Source organism: Phodopus roborovskii, unplaced genomic scaffold (genome assembly GCF_943737965.1).
Source record: "Phodopus roborovskii unplaced genomic scaffold, PHOROB, whole genome shotgun sequence".
Taxonomy (NCBI): Eukaryota; Metazoa; Chordata; class Mammalia; order Rodentia; family Cricetidae; genus Phodopus; species Phodopus roborovskii.
In genome coordinates this window covers 66,564,815-66,581,851 of record NW_026126418.1, presented here as the reverse complement: position 1 = coordinate 66,581,851, position 17,037 = coordinate 66,564,815, and the positions used below count along the sequence as shown (strand labels likewise).

Sequence of the window (17,037 nt, the reverse complement as noted above, 5' to 3'; positions counted from 1 at the left end):
TACTTCCTGGGGCTCACAGAGATCCCTTGCTGGGTGCCTTCAACAATGTTTTAGACCTTGGAAAGGTGTATGGTTTCTGCCCATGGCATTCTGAGTCTGGCCTAAGTCCTGTTGTTGAGTCATTTTCCATGGTTCTCTTGGCCACACAGAGCCACACACAAGATTGCTGAAGGGCTACTATGAAGCCTGAATCAGGTTTTCATATAAAAGGACTCAGCCTCTTTCTGCCAAATGGCCATCTGAGGACATGAGGGACTAACTTAGAGGCTACAGTGTTAGAATCTAACTCCTATTCAGGCCGCAATACCTTGCAGCAGCCTGTCCTCTCTCAAGATGCCAACAGGCACCCTACATAGACATTATCTGTGTCATTTGCTATCAGAGATCCTGGTGCCAGAATCTCTCACCAGCGGTATTGGTGGACATACATCCTGGTCCCCGCCCTGGTTCTTGTCACTTTAGAGCCCACTGCAGGTGTCTGCAGTTGAGTCAGCTGGGAGGCCATGGGAGACACAGTCAAGTGACCCAGATTCTGGTGTCTGTTGGCTGATACCATGTCTGGCTCACTTGAGAACCCTAGGCCTCCCTCCCTTGGCTCCAGGGCTGTGCTTATAAAGGTGTGAAGTAGTAAGAAGGCCCCAGTGTTTTCCCAGTGCCTGCACCTCAGCTTCAGGTGCAAAGCGGTGACACGTCTCCTGCCCTCATTGTCACTACCTTCTGTGCGTTGGATCTGCTAAGAGGACATGGCCAGAATCTGCCTCTGTCTGTGCCTACCTCTGAAAAAGGCCCAGGGGAATACCCAAGTCCCCCCCAGTCAGAGAATCAGGGGGCAGGGCATGGGGGAAGGGCACTCACAGAGTGTATTTAGAACTGTGGCTTCCCTGTGTAGCTTATCACAAAGCTGGAGGGGAGGGAAGTATTCATACTGGGAAAGGAGTAGTTCCCGGCCAGTGACTATACACCACTTTCCCAAAAACCTATGGAAGAAATGGTTGTACTTAGTACTCCAGACAGGAGAAAGGAAGAAAGAAAGAAAAGGAGGGGGAAGAGAAGAAAGGGAAGAGGATGAAGCTGAATAGAGGTGTTGTTGAATGAATGCTTTTGGCCTGGCAGGTCCCGCTGCCTTCAGTCCCGAATGAACTCAGCGACTTATATTAATTATGAAACTGTTAGCCAGTGGCTTGGGCTTCTTATTGGCTAGCCCTGTCTTAATTATTAACTGATTTCTATTAATTTATGTATTTCCACGTGGTCCTGGCTTACTGGAGAACACCTTGTGCTTCCTCTCTTTCCGGGCTTACGTGGTGACTGACTCTGGCGGGCCTCCTGCCTACCTTTCCCAGAATTCTCCTCCTCTCCTAGTCCCACCTATCTTTCTGCCTCGTTGGCCATTGGCCAAACTGTTTTTTTTTTTTTTTTCTTTCAACAACCAATAAAAGAAATACAGACACAGAAGGAGAACCCCCATCAAGGTGTGACAAAACTGGCCAATACCCAAGCAGCCAGATGATCATAGCTAAGAAAGCAGACCGGAGGTCATGGATGAACTACAGGGAGAGATTATGAATGATGTGTGAGAAAGGGCCTTCCAGGAAAACAGAAAGATTCTGAAAGGATTTTGTTTTAAATCCAAAGACAGATGCAGCAAGATGCCCCTAGCGTTGCCGCTTTCTCCCACGATCAGCAGAGGAGGTCAGCACTGATGAGAAATGTCCATGAAATTGTTCTGTTCTGTTTTGTTTTTTTAACAAGGGTGGACATGGCCCTATCACATTAATCAACATGGGACATTCATTGATCCTAAAACAGGAAAAGGGGGAAGAAAACTACAAGACAGAAGGAACAAAACAGGTGGGGTTCACAATGATGAGCCTGAAGGGTAACTGTGATTGTGTCCACATTTGTCCAACCAGTACTGTCATCTGTCCACCAATCTCTCTGTTTGCCTGTACATCCTTTCACCCACCCACCTAACCATCCATCCACTTGTCTTACCTTACACCCACTCTCCTTCCCATCCATTCATTCACCACCAGCACCCTCCACTGATCACTTTCTCATTCACTAATCCTCCCACTCACCTTCACCCCCACCCACTAAATGACTGATGGAGATCATTATGACTCCGTGGTCACATAAGCATTTTCCCTAATGTGTTTTTACCCATTACTGTTTATAGAGGAGCTTAAAATAGCATAGTTCCTTCCAAACAATTGCCTTGATCTCTGAGGGTTTTAGAACAATTATGTAACTTGTTGTAAAGTTACCATGAATGTGGCTCTGGGGACCCCTAGTCAGTGTTGATAGAAATCTGCACAGTGTCTTCCTAAGACTCCCACACACTGGGCACAAAGGTGTCACACTGTCTCATGGGAGTGACTACCTGGGCACTATATGGAACTCCTTCTCTACCAGAAGAAGTCTATAAAACACAAGAGAGGAGCTGGGCTGCCCTCTGCCTCAAGCTCTGGTCAGGACCACTGAGTTCAGACCAGGGTCTGACCCCAGCACAGCCCACTTTGGATTCATACCTCTTGGCTGGCCTGGTCCTGTGTTGCTCTTTGTCCTGCCAGCCCTCCTTACATGTGCCCATACATTGTCTTCATGGATACTGTGCCCTCTGGCCTTCTGAGTCTGTTTAACTCATGAGGAAGGCCTTGGGGCAGCATCCTATCCTCCCTCACCCACACAGAGACTCTAGCCATCTGCACTGGAGACCTGACCACACTGTTTTGCTTGGACCTTGTGATTAGACAGAGATAACCTGTAGAATTCTTGTCAGAGGGAGACCTCTGTCAGTGTGGGAAGTGCTGCCTCAGGACCTGGAGCCAAGAGCTGCTGTGCTCTGCCCACATCACACCCAGGTCTTGTTCCCACAAGAAACGGAACTCCTCACCAGTCCATCCTCCTAGACCCTCCAACTCTAGGCAGTGTCCTGGCCCTTTCTAGATCCTTACCTTGATTACCAGACAGCATCCCACATCTGTCTACATGTGTGGTTATGTGAGTGTGCATGTGTGTGTCTGTGTGCTTGTACACATCTATGCATCAGTATGCTCACATGTGTGTCTATGCATATATGTTCATGTTCCCATATTTATATGTCTATGTGTGTATGCGTACCTTTGTATGTGCACATGTCTGTCTATACAATTCATCTGTAATGTCAGTTTTCTGAAAACAACAGGTTGATTGTCCAACACTGCAGTGGGGACGCCCTGCCAATGGGGACACTGAGCAAGTCCTCCTCAGGAAAGCCACACAGCTGTATTAACCTTAGCAGTTTGTATTGGAGGCCTGCAGTGTTGTGTAGAGGCCTTGGGATGCTGCTCATCCCCATAAGAGACAATGTACCTGGGACTGGGGAGGTTTGAGCAGGAGGATATGTAGATTACAAGAAAATGCCTGGGTTCACATACCCTCAGAGAGAGAGAGAGAGAGACAGAGAGAGAGAGAGAGAGAGAGAGAGAGAGGAGAGAATGAGAAGAGAGAATGGGAGAGAGGGAAGAGAGAGAGAGAAAAGAGAGATAGAAGAGGGAGGGAGAGAAAAGAGAGAGAGACTTGTGTCTTAACTAGTCCCTCATTATGCTCAGTGCAGTGATATAAGAAACTGAGCTGATGACATCAGAATGGTCTAACAAGGCCACTCCCGGAGCTGGGCCCTTCTCCACAGTAGCTCTTACGTTTGCCAAGCCTGCAGCGCCAGGCCACAACACTGTCCCTACCCACTGAAACAAATTCTGAATGTCCTAGGTGTGTCCTGCTGGGCTTGGGAACCTAGCCCCAGGACTGTGTCCTGGTGTCAGTCCTACCTCAGTCTCCAGGTGGTCCTCACCTCTGGCTTGGAGCCACACCTTGTCATTGTCATGGGCCTCTTACTCATCACATTCACTGCCCCAAACCTGGGCTTTGGGGTGACACATCTACAGAAGGATCCAGAAGGAACAGTCTCGAGCTTCCATGCCTACACCAGACAAGGCTAGGTGCTTCCTTCTCTCCTACCCACCCACCCTCCTTTGAACAGATCACCAAAGGAAAAGAAATACATCCATCCAGGGGGCCACATACAGAGGCAGAGTCACCAGGGACTGCTGAAGCTCTTTATTGAGGAGCACGGGAGGAGGAGGGGGAAAGAATAGGGAAGAGAGAAGTCAGATGGCCCAGCAGGGCACTCTTTCCATGTCCCATGGACAGAGGTTCCGACGGTACTGCCTTGGGCTGCTTTGGAGCCTTGGCTTGCCATGCTCTAGAAAGGAGAGAGAGTCTATGAGGCAAGGAGGGTAGAGTCAGTGAAGTGAAGGGTTATGGTTGTGGGGAATGGAGGGCAGCATCACAGGCTCTCAGAGATACTGGGCTAGCTGAATCAGGAATTCCTTCCTTCTGACTTCCCTCAGAAAAGCTCTGTCAGTGCAGTGGTCACCAGGCGAGGGTGTGATTGACAAGTGGGGGCCGTAAAGGATATAGACATCATGACTCCACCTGTCCCTGGCCTTCTTTACCAAAGTGCCTTCACGTCACGAAGGGAAGGCTCATGGACACAGGAGGGAGCATGCACACCAGCAGGTAGGAAATCCCCAGAGGACTAGAAAGAGGCTGAGATGGACAAGGCATTTGCTGGGTGGGTGGCAACTGGGCAGCTTCACTTGCCTACCACAAACCACACCACCAGCACATCCCACTGATGGGACGAGGACAAAGAGGAAGCCTTTAATGACCTATCTAAAGAAACACAGGATGTTGGGACACAGAGACTGGAATTCCTACTGCAACTGAGGGCTTCTGGGTGATTCTTGAGGCCCCATTGAATCCCAAAGCTCTCGTTGGCTTCAAGGGTCACTTACCTTATTAACTCTCTGGCTCACATTTTTCTGCAAACAACAAAGCAGAAAACCCACAGATGAGAATGAGTCCTGGACAAGAGCCAGTCATATCTACGGCTCATATCCTCCCATGACCAAGTCCTACAGCAGGACCTGAAGTGTCCACACTGGGGACAGGGGACATAGGAGTGACAGAGTTACAGGTGACCCGGGAGATAAAGAGGGGATATGAGTTGTGTGTGTTCTCACCCATCTGCTCAGGTATGACTAGGCTCTCTGGTATAAGTCCTTTCTTCTGTGTGAACTCCTTAAATTCTTCCAAGGCCTCCAGGTTTTCCTTCAGGTCCCTCCCTGTGAAAGAGGGACAGGTGAGTAGAGGGAGGTGTCCCCACAGCTTTGCAGGGATCCAATGCCACAGACAAGAGCACTGCCTGGCACCACGGGCTTCACCATGGGATAGCCAATGGCAGGAGAAGAGGAGGTGTGAACTGTTGACCCTGGAAACCCCATGACCCAGGGGCACTGAGATGAGAAGGCTCCTGTCAGGATACCACTGTCCTCACGTAAACCATGCCTGACACCTCAAAGCCTGGCAAAGCAGAAGGCATAGCTGCCTCTGTCGTCCCTACTGGACCTATATATAAGTCACTACAGCGAAGCTCAGCAAGGTGGGCCCAGTCAGCCAGTGGCATTGTGCCCTGGTATCACTGCCCATGAGAGGGATGCTGCTGCTTTCATGTGTGGGAGCTGCTCCCAGAGAATCCTCTGCTCTGAAGAAGAGGAACAGTGGGGCTAGGCATGGCTGTGTTAGGCTTGGGTAGCTGGGAACTTACCTATGAGCTGGGTCATTGTGAAGCTCATGCCCTCCAGCACCCCATCACAGTAGAGCATCCAATAGCCCTTCACAGAAGACAGCTGCACCTGTATGTGGCTCTTACCCTCAACTGTGGAGGCCCCGGAAAGAACAAGGTTAGCTCCATCCTGCAAACAGTCACGTGGCTTCCTCTTCTGACTGCCACCCCAGCCTCCAGTCACAGAAGCCCCAGTCATCTAAGTGCCTATCCTGGCCTGAGTGTGAAGGACTGAGGTTCCCAGGACTCATCTGTGGTGCCTCCTAGGGGTGGGACTTGCCAGGAAACACTCCCTTCCATGGGCTGCCAGTCACCCATCCCTGGGCTGATGACACTCACAGGCATTGTAATGGCCAGGCACATCTGTTTTCTCCAAGATGGTGGTCACTTCAAAACACTGGCCATAGACCCTGGAATCAGAAACTATATTCAGTGGTGGTACATGCCTTTAACCTCAGCCACTTGGGAGGCAGAGGCAGGCAGATATAAGTGAATTTGAGGCCAACCTGGTCTATAAAGTAAGTCCCAGGACAGCCAGGGCTACACAAAGAAACCCTCCCTCAAAATAAACAAAATAAAACAAACAAACAAAAACTGATCCTCACGCTGACTGGGATCCACCCTCCTCATTCAGCCCTTAAAGTTCTTCTTTCCAAGTCAGAGGGATTTTTTAAAAACTACCCATTAAGAAGTTATGGGTCAGGTAAGAGAGCAACCAACCATGGGAGCCACCCACACTCACACATGTGTTATAGTAAACTCCATGTCACCATTGTCCAGCACCAACACCAGCATGGGAGAGAACTTCTTTATTGGGATCTCCTCTTTCATCACCAAGGCCCTCAGGAACCACTTCCCAGAAAACTAAAAGATGAAAGTCCTCTTTGTCTGATGCCTGCTCACCCTCCTGGTAGGATATGTACCTTTCAACTACCACTCATTTCTGACTAACCCATCCCACCACCAAAACATAGACTGCCCACATGATGGAGACTGCTTACACCTAGGGTACCAGGGTCTTCTTCTGGCACGTTTTCTCAATTTCCACTCCTGAGCCCAGGGAGGCCTTAACATGCACTGGGATTCCTTGACTCTGAATTGATTTACTCTCTTTGGTTATAACCTGTGACGAGGGTCAAACTGGGATCCTTCCTGAATGCAGAGCCCTAGTCATCCTGTACTATTAAAGCCGAGATGCCTCCCTCTGCCCAACTCTGACTCACATGCCTGCTATCCAAATCAAGGGTCAAGGAGTCCTGGGCCTGCAGGGCAGCAACTAAGCAGAAGCTGACGGTTAGGAACAGAGGCTTCATCTCCAGGGTGTGCGTTCACAGACAACCAACAGGTCACTGGAGCTGGAGAGGCTGTCCCAGCCCCTCACTCAACTGCCCTTTATATAACCCCATGCAGGGTTCTTGGGGAACTTGGCACAAAGGACCAGGTCCTTCTAAGGTGTGTCCACAGCCAGCTGGCAAGGGGAATGTCAGTGTTTATATAACAGCTTGATAAGACTTCAAGACATCAACAGGCCACAGGGTTTTCCAAAGTGTCAGCCACTGTTTGGAGTCCAGAGAAGCTGAGGGAGAATTAGGGACTGGGAGGAAAGGCCACGTGACAAGCCTCCACACTGTCTGCGGTTCATGGGGACAAAATTAGAAGAGTCATATGTTTCTTCCCAATCCTCCTCAGATCACCTCAGATCTGAGTCTAGAGAATTGCAAGGCCCAGCCAGCAGTTATTGGGGAGTTCAGAATAGCCAGACAGCAGATTTCAGACCCACTCCACCCTGATGCACCAACTCAGCCCCGTGAGCCCTGAACCTGCCGTTCTGTTGGGAACTTTGCCCCTGTGTGTCCTATAGGGTCCAGCTTTTTGACTCAGGGCTCAGCCTGGCTACTGAGGCATCTTTCTAGATACACTCTCCATGCCCTCCCCTCGCTGGCCTTCTCTTCCTCAGAGCACTGGCAGGGGCTGCCTGGGGCTGCTGCCACAAACCACCTCCAAACAGGTCTCCAGCACCTCACTTCTGTTCCCCTCAGAACAGAACTCCCCAACGAGGCTGAGTGAGAAGACTGGGCCAGAGCCACATTGCCAAGACTCTGGGAAGACTCCTGGATGATTGACAGCTCCCATGCCTCTCTGTCTGTGGTTTCCTCACCCAGGTTCTGCCTGTCTTCACCCTAGTCTCTCCTCAGTCCCGAATGCCCCCCTCTGACTACCTGTGACAAGGACTCCTGTCAGTGGATTTAGGCCACCCTAATACTTGATGACTTCATTTGAGGTTTTAATCACCACAGCAAGGCCCCATTGTCCAAAAGAGCTCACAGTCACTTGTCACTGAATCACACGGCTTATAAGGCTGCAAGTCAGCCCTTCAGCACCTGGCCCACTCTTGACATGTCTCGGTGGTTTCTCCTTATCCTTGCAGGTTAGTAGAGCTGGTAGAAACTGAGAGAGGAGACCAGGCCAGAGTCTCCACAGCACCCAGAAGGGCTGTGGCTACTCTCATCTTGTCCTGACCCTTTTAGTCATATAATTCCCCATGCCCAAGATTGTTCCTAACATGTGTCTTCAGCACAAATGAGTCAAACCTTCAGTCACCAAGGTAGCTTTAGGTGGCATTCGCTGTATGACCTCTCCTGCTCTTCAACAAGAGAAGCCATGTTGGCTTAACTTGGACCATGGAGGCTTCTAGCTTGGTTGTCTGTCCTGGGACCTCCGACTGACCCAGCATCCAGCAGCAGATGCAGTGCCTTCCCAGTGTTGTCTTTCTGCCCCTAGGACCAGGGCTTGCTCTTCACAGGCTCTCACTGACCTTGGGGGACAGAATACAAGGTGGTAGCTTAACCTAGTCATTATCCTCTACAAAGCTCAGCTGGGCAGCCCCTGCCTGCCCTTCCAGCTAGGAAGGCACAGGGCCAGCACCTGTCAGATCAGGAACCAAGAGGCAGGTCCCCGCCTGAACGGACCTGACATCCCTTCTGTGTTGACCTTCTCCTGGTGACCTTCTACCTACTGCCAGAACTTGAGAGTACAAGTGTTCTGGATCCCTGAAAGCCCCCCATGGCTGCCTAACACTCATGAGCCAAAATAATCACGGACATCTGAGGGAACCAAGATGTACTTGTATTCATTGCTCAGTGTCAGTGTGATGGAGGCTTGGGTTATATCTCAGCCGGTCACAGATAGTGAAGGCAAGAACACTGGAAAAGTATAGAGTTTTATCCCCTATTAACCCCATCCTTTAAAGTCCAGAAAGAAAGCAGCTTCTGGAGCAAAAGGGAGATTCTGAGTGGTGTGGGACTGACAGCACAGATCCCTGGTGGGTCTAGAGTCCTCTTTTGGATGGTGGCCTTCGTGGGCTGCTCCTGGCAGATAGGTATTGTTTGAATCACTACTAACGTTAACGGTAAATTACTAATATGAGCGTTCCTTCTGGTGTTAATTTTCCTGTGAAAGAGTTGGGGTGGTGACGTGACTCCCTAATTGACAGCTGTTAGACTCTTCCCTGCTATCCTGGCTGCCTTGAACAAAGGACTTTCAATCAAGCAGCCAGCCAGATGACCCTTATGCCAGCCGCAGATATCTTGAGGAAACCGTCTAACTATTGCAGCTGCCTGCTGCTAAAATACAACTCTGGCTCCTGAGGCCCCCTGCTATTCCTGTTTGAAAACAGTCTATGCCAGACTTTCCTCCAACCATGTCCATCCCAGCCCGAGGAAGAGCAGCTTTGCTGGTGGCCTAGGATAGGGAGAGTTATAGTCGGTACAGAGGGACAGTACCCTGCCTAGGACAAATACAAACCTTCATGTGCATGGATGTTTGCTATGAAGGTACAACACCCTTCTTCTAGATATATTGGCCGATTGTTGTGCTCCCTTCATGAACTATTAAGTCCCTTGCTGTGCTGCCATGCTGTGCCTGCTGTCTTATGTTTCAACATTAAGTCCAATAAAAGACTTCTTGGGGGGTTGACAGGATGACTCATCAGACCTGGCAGCCAGAATTTGATCCTTGGGAGACACATGGGAGGTAAGAGCTAACTTCTGGAAGTCCTCTAACCTCCACAGGTATGTCATGGCACATGCACACACCCCTGTGTGCTCATTATAATGTAATATGCCAATCTGTCTACTTAGCAAGCCCCAGGCCAGTGACAGGCTTTGTCTCAAACAGAAGATGGAGGGCACCTAAGGAATGGCACCCAAGTCTGTCCTCTGCCTCGCCCCACAAAGACACACACACACTCACAGACACACATATACATTCCCACACAGAGATAAACACACTCATCAACACACATACACAGACACTCTCACACACTCACACTCTCACACACACACATATATATACACTCGCGAAGAGAGAGAGAGACATACACACACAAAGGAATAAGACTTTTTAGGTGGTGCGCTCCTGCCTACCTTCATTACCCTTCACTAGCAGAGTAGATGATCTGGAGAAGAAAGGAAGAAAGACAGTTGCTACATACTGGCTGAACTGTCACTGAGCAGCAGCAGAGAGGCGGGGAAAACAGCTGGAGACAACAGCCACACTCAGGACATTCGTGATGACAGCAGGAGCCAAGTTAAAAAAAAAAAAAAAAAAAAAAAAAAAAAACGCAGTGCTGCTGCCACCCCAATGAAGGCATTGGGTGCAAGAAAAATTCTGAGTACGGCCAGGCTTTAAAGGCCAAGGGTCTCAGGTATCCAGGGCTATAACACTCACCACTGTCAATAGATGGGGAACTCCACCTTTCTGGGCCTACCCAGAGCAGTCACACATTGATAAGGGTCCCAGTAGCCAAGGCAGCATGAGAGCTATAAAACGGGACAGTGCCACTTGCTCCTGATCCCAGCCACCTGCTGCTTCCATACACTGCTATCTGCAGCTGAGAAATATAAAAGTTACTCAAGATCTACAACTTCTATCTATACAAAGCAAAAGAACCCCAGCCAGGTGACTGGTAAGATCACCAGACCCAGGGGCAACCTGGGCAGCACCGACCTCAAGGAGGATTCCTGGATACCTGGAAGTCAGGCACAGATATTGAGATGAAGGAAGCGAAAGGATATGACTCACACAAACACAGCCTGCCAGTCTGTGGCCCAGAGATCATCTCAGCATCCCTTGTCCTAGTAGGATACAGTGGTCTGCTACCAGGGTTCTCAGGATCCCATGATCTCAGCTCCCTCCAAACCCCTCTAGGATGAAGGTTTCCTGAACTGAATCTTCTAAATGATGGCTATAGTTTGCCCACAGGACAGGATTCCTCTTGCTGTGAAAAGACCATCGGCAATGCAGCGGCTCCAGAAACCACACAGAGACATCATCTCAGCCTCCTGCTGACACACAGAACCATCTTTCTCTACAGCCTGGCAGATGTCCAGGCATATTATAACATGAGTTGTATTATGCACTTTTAAAATATAAAATAAGTTGGTACTGTGTATGAATAGTTATCATGGCTAAAAATCCCAACATTTGTGGAGAAGTCCCACAGTGACTCGGTTTCGTTCACTATTGGTGATAAAGGGTAGTTTAATATTTTCAGTGTCATACTAACTTTGCATTGATTGCAGTTATGAAACACATCTACCTACAATATTTTATTTGCTTCTATTTTTTTTCAAGACAGGGTTTCTCTGTATAGCTCCCGTTGTCCTGGAACTCACTCTGTAGAACAGGCTGACCTCGAACTTACAGAGATCTGTCTGCCTCTGCCTTCCTGAGTGTTGGGATTAAAGGTGTGTACCTGATGGGGAATGTCCTCCTATATATAGGATTCTATTATTGGTTGATGAATAGAACACTGAGTCGGGCATTGGTGTCGCACACCTTCAATCCCAGCACTTGGGAGGCAGAGGCAGGCAGATCTCTGTGAGTTCAAGTCTAGCCTGGTCTACAAAACTCATTCCAGGACAGGCTGCAAAGCAATACAGAGAAACCCTGTCTCAAAAAAAAAAAAAAAAAGAAAGAAAGCACTGTTTGGCCAACAGAAGCAGGGAGATAAGCAGGACTAGGAGATGTGGAGAATTCTGGGAAAGGTAGGCAAAGAGGGACAGAGAGGGGTTGCCATGTAGAGGATAGGAAGTGCCAGGTGTTCTCTGGTAAGATAAAGCCATGTAGAAATACATAAATTAGTAGTTATGGGTTAATAATTAAGACAGAGCTAGCCAATAAAAAGCCCTAGTTATTGGCCAACAGTTTTATAATTAATATAAGTTTCTGAGTATGTTTTGGGGGGGGGGGCTGAAAGATGGCTGTGGGACCAGGCTGGAAAGAATCTCCAGCAACATGTGCCACCACTGCCCTGCTAAAAATAAGTGATGTCCTTTTTTTTTTTTTTCCTCAAATAAGATTTCTCTATGTAGTCCTGGCTGTCCTGGAACTCACTCTGAAGATCAGGCTGACCTCAAACTCAGAGATCCACTTGATTCTGTGTGTCACCACCACCCAGCTCAGTGTGTGTGTGTGTGTGTGTGTGTGTGTGTGTGTGTGTGTGTGTGTGTTTTGGTTTTTTGGTTTTTGATTTTTTTTTTCAGGAGAGAGTTCAAATGCAGCCCCCTACTTCACAAATTATGCAGTCAAGTTCAAGTTCCCTGCAGTTAGGGAAATCTCGGGGGTCAGCATGTCTGTAGTGCAATGGATAAAGCTTGCCCTGGAAAATATACCTTCATGATCACAGTATCTCCCCTGCCAGGTAAGTATGTTTCCTTTTTTAAAGAAAGATTTATTTTTAATTATGTGTGCATCTGTGTGGAGGTCCTCAGAGACCAGAAGAGAGTATCATATCCCTTGAAGCTAGAGTTACCTGTGGTTGTGAGTTGCCGAATGTGGGAGGTAGGAACAGTACAGGCTCTTGACCATTGAGTCAGTTCTATGGGCCCCTTCACTGTGTTCTGCATTCAACAAACTGGGACTTCACTTGTGCTTAGACTTTATGGACTGCTTTGGGTCTACACCACAGGGAAAACTGTCCTGAAGGGTTTTTAATACCACTAATGTCCTTATCAGGCTTTCTTTTGGGGTTATTCTGGCCTCATTAAAAAGCAAAACAAGTTTCTTCAATTTAGACATTTACTTTTGAACTATGAAAGCCTTAGTATAATCTCTTCCTCGGTTGAGTTTACCAGATACCTTAATTAGTGTGAAGATTTTTAATATAAGTGTTTTGTTTTGTTGAGACAGGGTCTCACCCTACATCTCAGGCTGGCCTTGAACTTGTGGTGACAGTCCTGCCTCAGCCTCCCACATGCGGGCATTATAGGCAGTAGCCATGATGCCTGGCTACACTCTGACATGTACAGGGCCATGGAGACACTGCTTTCCTTCCTGTGTCAACACTGGCTCTTCTAAGGAATCTGTGTGTCTTGTGTAGCTTGTCAGATGAGTTTCATAAGGTTGATCACAATCTTGTCTTATTCTGTTAGCATGTAATGCGATGCTAGCACCGGAATGATGCCTTCCTTTTTAAAAACTGATGTCACTATTTGTAATTTCCTTATCCTTGGTCAGTTTGTACAATTCTGTAAATATTTGATTCTCCTTTTGTTATCAGCTGTTTATTTGCTTGGCTTTCTTCTAACATCTTGCATGTAATGTTTTAAAGGTATCATGAGATGGAACTTGAGAATGTAGATTTGAGTCTGCCTTCTTTTCTGCTACAGTCTTTGCAGCCACAAGAGTCTGTATCAGCTCTGACCGCTGCACCTCACAAAGTTTCCTAGGCTGGACTGAAAATTCACAGGGCTGGCATCAAAGAGATTAGCATCATCTCTACCAGCCAACAGATAGGGTAGTTCTGTTACTAGGTGAATTGCATAGATTGAGTCTTCAGTGTCAAACTAACCTTGCATTCTGGAGATAACCTCACTCCTATAACAAGTTCATATTTCACTCCCAAATCTCCCTCCTGCTTTCCCTTTATGGTCCCCTCATCCCCATCTCATAGCATTTGGATCCAGAGGTCTTGCCTCATCCTCTCTGTAAGTATCTATGGAATATTACAGATAAAATACCATTGCATGTGACCTCTCTGGACTGAGAAAGTTCATTCACTGTGATGCCCCTGAGAGCAATCCACATGTTGCCTCTGCCAGCAAACTGGTCCTTTCAGTGCTGGCTAGTACTTCACTGTGTGGACACACCATAGTTTGCCCATCATTTCTACTTCTAGATCATTATAAAGTAAACTTACCTGTAAGCTTTAGTATTAACCTTTGTTTGCATATTTCCAAATATACATAAAAAAATTGCTAGACCATATGCTCAGTATATATGCCAACATAAGGACTTGCAAATTGTTTTCCAAAATATATCTACACTCTTCAGTGTCCTTCAAAGTTGCACATGAGTTGCTGTTATCTAACAATGCATAGCTATTGTCTTGGGCATGTGGCAACTGCCTTTCTCTGCTGCTTGGGACATTCCCATGTGCTTGTGAACTTGGCTGCCACCCACACATTTTCCTTGGCCATGTCTGTTCAAGAACTTTGTTCATGTTCACTGGGTGGTTTGCTTTCCTGATGTTAAGAACTAAGGTTTCTTCCCTGACGCTAATGTTGTTCCTGTAATTTGAAATGCTTTTTCATTGCTTAGTTTGTTTTTCTGTTCAGTTGACTGTGTCCTACATAACTGTTCTCTCTGTGAGGAAGTCAACCCACTAATTTCCCTTCACAAGATTATTCCTTGCTGGCAAATCTCAGAACTGCTTTACTACCCAGGTCATGACAATCATTTCTTTGTTTTCGTCTCATTGCTTTGAGATCAGCAGGAAGTTGAGGACCACAATCCTGTCAGAGTTGACTCTGTGGGGAACACCCAGGCCTTTGTCAAGGTCTGCCTATCTGCCTGTGGTTGGCAGTTGATCTGGTGCCATGGATCAGAAGGGTGATCTTGTCTCTGGAGACTGCTTTTGTACCTTTGTCAGAAACTAAATTGCATTTGATAAAAGGTATTTTAATGAGTGCTAGCATTGTGAGCACCTGGGACTTGGCCCACCTGAGGACCCTTTTAGTCACAGGCTGGAACATTTCATGTTATCTCAATGGGGAGGAAAAGCCCAGACCTATTATCCTGTCAGTTTCCATCACTGCTGACAATGTGTTAGTCAGTTTCTTGTCATCTCCTTAAACACTAGAAAGGAGAAAGGAGTTATTTGGCTCCTGGTTTCAGAGGTTCTGCCCACAACTGTTTGGTATCATAGCTGAGGGCCTGTGGTGAGTCAGAGCATTACAGCAAAGGTTAGGTGGAACAGCTGGCCATCTCATGGTGTCAAGGAAGCAGAGAGAAGGTCAGGAGGTCTGGATGAAATTTAGTTGAAGGAGGAGTTCACAGTGACCAATTTCTATTAGCCTAGGCCTTGGTCAGCAGAGCCTCCCAAAATAGGGCCTCCAGCAGGGACCAAGCTTTCAACACCCTGACCTGTGGGGGAGACTTCAACCCATCCATGACAGTGTGGTTATCAACCTGACACCTGCTCTTCAAGGCTGTGGGTCTGAGAAACACAAAAGGGAGGTGCAGGCACGTGACTGGGTGTCAGGGTGTTAGCAAGTGTCTATCACAGCTTCAGGGGACTCTGCATTGGCTATCAGCACTGTTCAGCCACAGCCTACCGTGGCTCTGACTCATTAGGCTTCAGATTGGGTGCACAACTGGGCTTTGAGGATGGTGGAGACACAGTCTCTGAAACAGAGACGGTCATAGAGACAAGGGATTGCTTTGTCCTTGTTGATGTTCACCTGTCTCATGCTTTCTAGATGTGTCTCAGCTCTAGCCAGCTGCCTCCCGCTTTAGTGCTGTGGTGGGAGTCATCAAGATCTCTTGTAACACCATGTGAAGCCCAGACACTGGCTCTCCAGTGAGTAGCTAGCAGTGCCGTGAAGCTTGAACCTCATTGAGAATCAGAGGCAAGGCTGGAGAGGAAGGTGACCAGAACCAGGCAACCTTACAGCAACTACCGCCAGAAAGCAATGGAATACCCAAGGGAAATACTTCAGGCCATGCAGCATTAGGGATGGGAAGCTTTTCTGTCTTTCTTTGCCATCTCCCAATGATGGCTTTGGCATCTGTACTGCTATGTCCTGGGAGCATCTGCCCTCAGTAGAATATAACCTCAAGTCCCAGATCCTGTCCACTATGGGCTGCCTCATGTGCTGTCATACCTAGAGTTCAATACTATGAGCCATACATACTACCTCCTCCTGGCATAGCAGCTATTACCTTCATGAGAGCGACCTTAGCCACTTGCAAGAGACTCTCACCATCCAGCCTGTTGGCTGTTAATGTTTAGTCATAGAAGGAGGTGTTGGGAGTGTTATTGGCTCCCCACCTGGGTTTCTAGTCATTCTCTCCTGTACCTCCCATCCCCCTGAAGCTAATTCTGACCCAATTACATGTGGTCTCCTGATCTCAGGAGGTTCGAGAGTATATAGACTGTGAAGGGTTTATTTGAAAAGGGATGGAGAAGTCATCATCCATGCTGGGTGAGGTTGTTAAGTGGCAGGGATGCTTTATGATCACACAGGCTCTGTAAATAAGCCCAATAAACTCATTGGTTTTCCAAGCTGGAAATCGGTGGAGTCATAGTTTGGTTTGTCGTTGGTGCCCATTTGACAGGGGAGATATTTGATAATGTCTCCCCCAGGAAAATGTTCATGCAAACTACCTGTTCATGTTAGTGTCTGTTGCCACTTTAACTTGAGTACTACCTGATAACAGTGGGAGAACGAGGATAATTCAGACACTGGGACAGAGCAAGGGAAGTGTACAATGGCAGGCATCTGCAGGGTTCCACTGGCATTCGGAGCAGTGTTGGTGTCCAGCCGTGTATGTGTTGTTCCCTGCTGTCTCAGGTACTGAAACACATGTACCTATGTGGTAAGGTGATTAAATAAATGATTCATACATGCAAGCAGAAGAACACATGTCAGACACAATGAGGACCCTCCAATGACATGGAAATGCTAGCCTGGGTCCTGATCTCTGAACACAGGGACCCGCGGCCTCTCACCCAGGTAGTATCTGCTTCCTTCTCAGCAGCGGTTTCCATGTTGGGGACTAAGGGCTGGTTCATGCTGGTGCCTTCGTATAACCTCAGGACCTGTCAGAGGAAATTCAGTAATATCATTTATAGACTCGGAGCTGCCTAATCCTGGTCCAAAGAAACACAAAGATGCTACTGTTGGTCCAGAACATGTCTACAGGAACTAAGTCAGTTGAGTGTCAGGGAGGATGGCTGAACCCAGGAGCTGAAGGATCAGGAGTTAAAAAAAAAAAAAAAAAAAAAAACATAATTCCTGCTGGTGAGGTAGCTGGGCTGTGGCAGGCCCAGAAGGAGAGAGAGGGAAAGACAGAGAGCAGAG

At 47.9% G+C, this 17,037-nt stretch overlaps 1 protein-coding gene and 1 non-coding gene across 2 annotated transcripts; both read right to left on the bottom strand.

The window, feature by feature from the left end:
* Window positions 1-4,086: 4,086 nt before the first annotated feature.
* Window positions 4,087-16,748, bottom strand: LOC127221916 (vomeronasal secretory protein 1). The gene is made up of 7 exons (XM_051183863.1): window positions 16,686-16,748; window positions 6,414-6,535; window positions 6,011-6,081; window positions 5,654-5,764; window positions 5,070-5,171; window positions 4,842-4,868; window positions 4,087-4,246 (listed from the first exon to the last, which is right to left on the bottom strand). Exons 1-6 carry the CDS (start codon window positions 16,746-16,748, stop codon window positions 4,846-4,848), a joined length of 492 nt encoding a protein of 163 aa, XP_051039820.1. The 3' UTR covers window positions 4,087-4,246; window positions 4,842-4,845.
* LOC127222885 (U1 spliceosomal RNA) lies at window positions 12,214-12,382 on the bottom strand. The gene has a single exon (XR_007834574.1). It is a non-coding gene; the product is annotated as a U1 spliceosomal RNA (small nuclear RNA).
* Window positions 16,749-17,037: the final 289 nt, after the last annotated feature.

What these genes read in the sequence shown, in the direction of transcription:
- LOC127221916 (XM_051183863.1), bottom strand. Translation starts at nt 16,748, where the DNA reads ATGAACCAGCCCTTAGTCCCCAACATGGAAACCGCTGCTGAGAAGGAA. An exon ending in GAGTTTACTATAACACATGT is followed by an intron (nt 6,082 to 6,413) that starts GTGAGTGTGGGT and finishes TTCTGATTCCAG; the next exon opens with GGTCTATGGCCAGTGTTTTG. An exon ending in AGTCATACCTGAGCAGATGG is followed by an intron (nt 4,869 to 5,069) that starts GTGAGAACACAC and finishes TGTTGTTTGCAG; the next exon opens with AAAAATGTGAGCCAGAGAGT.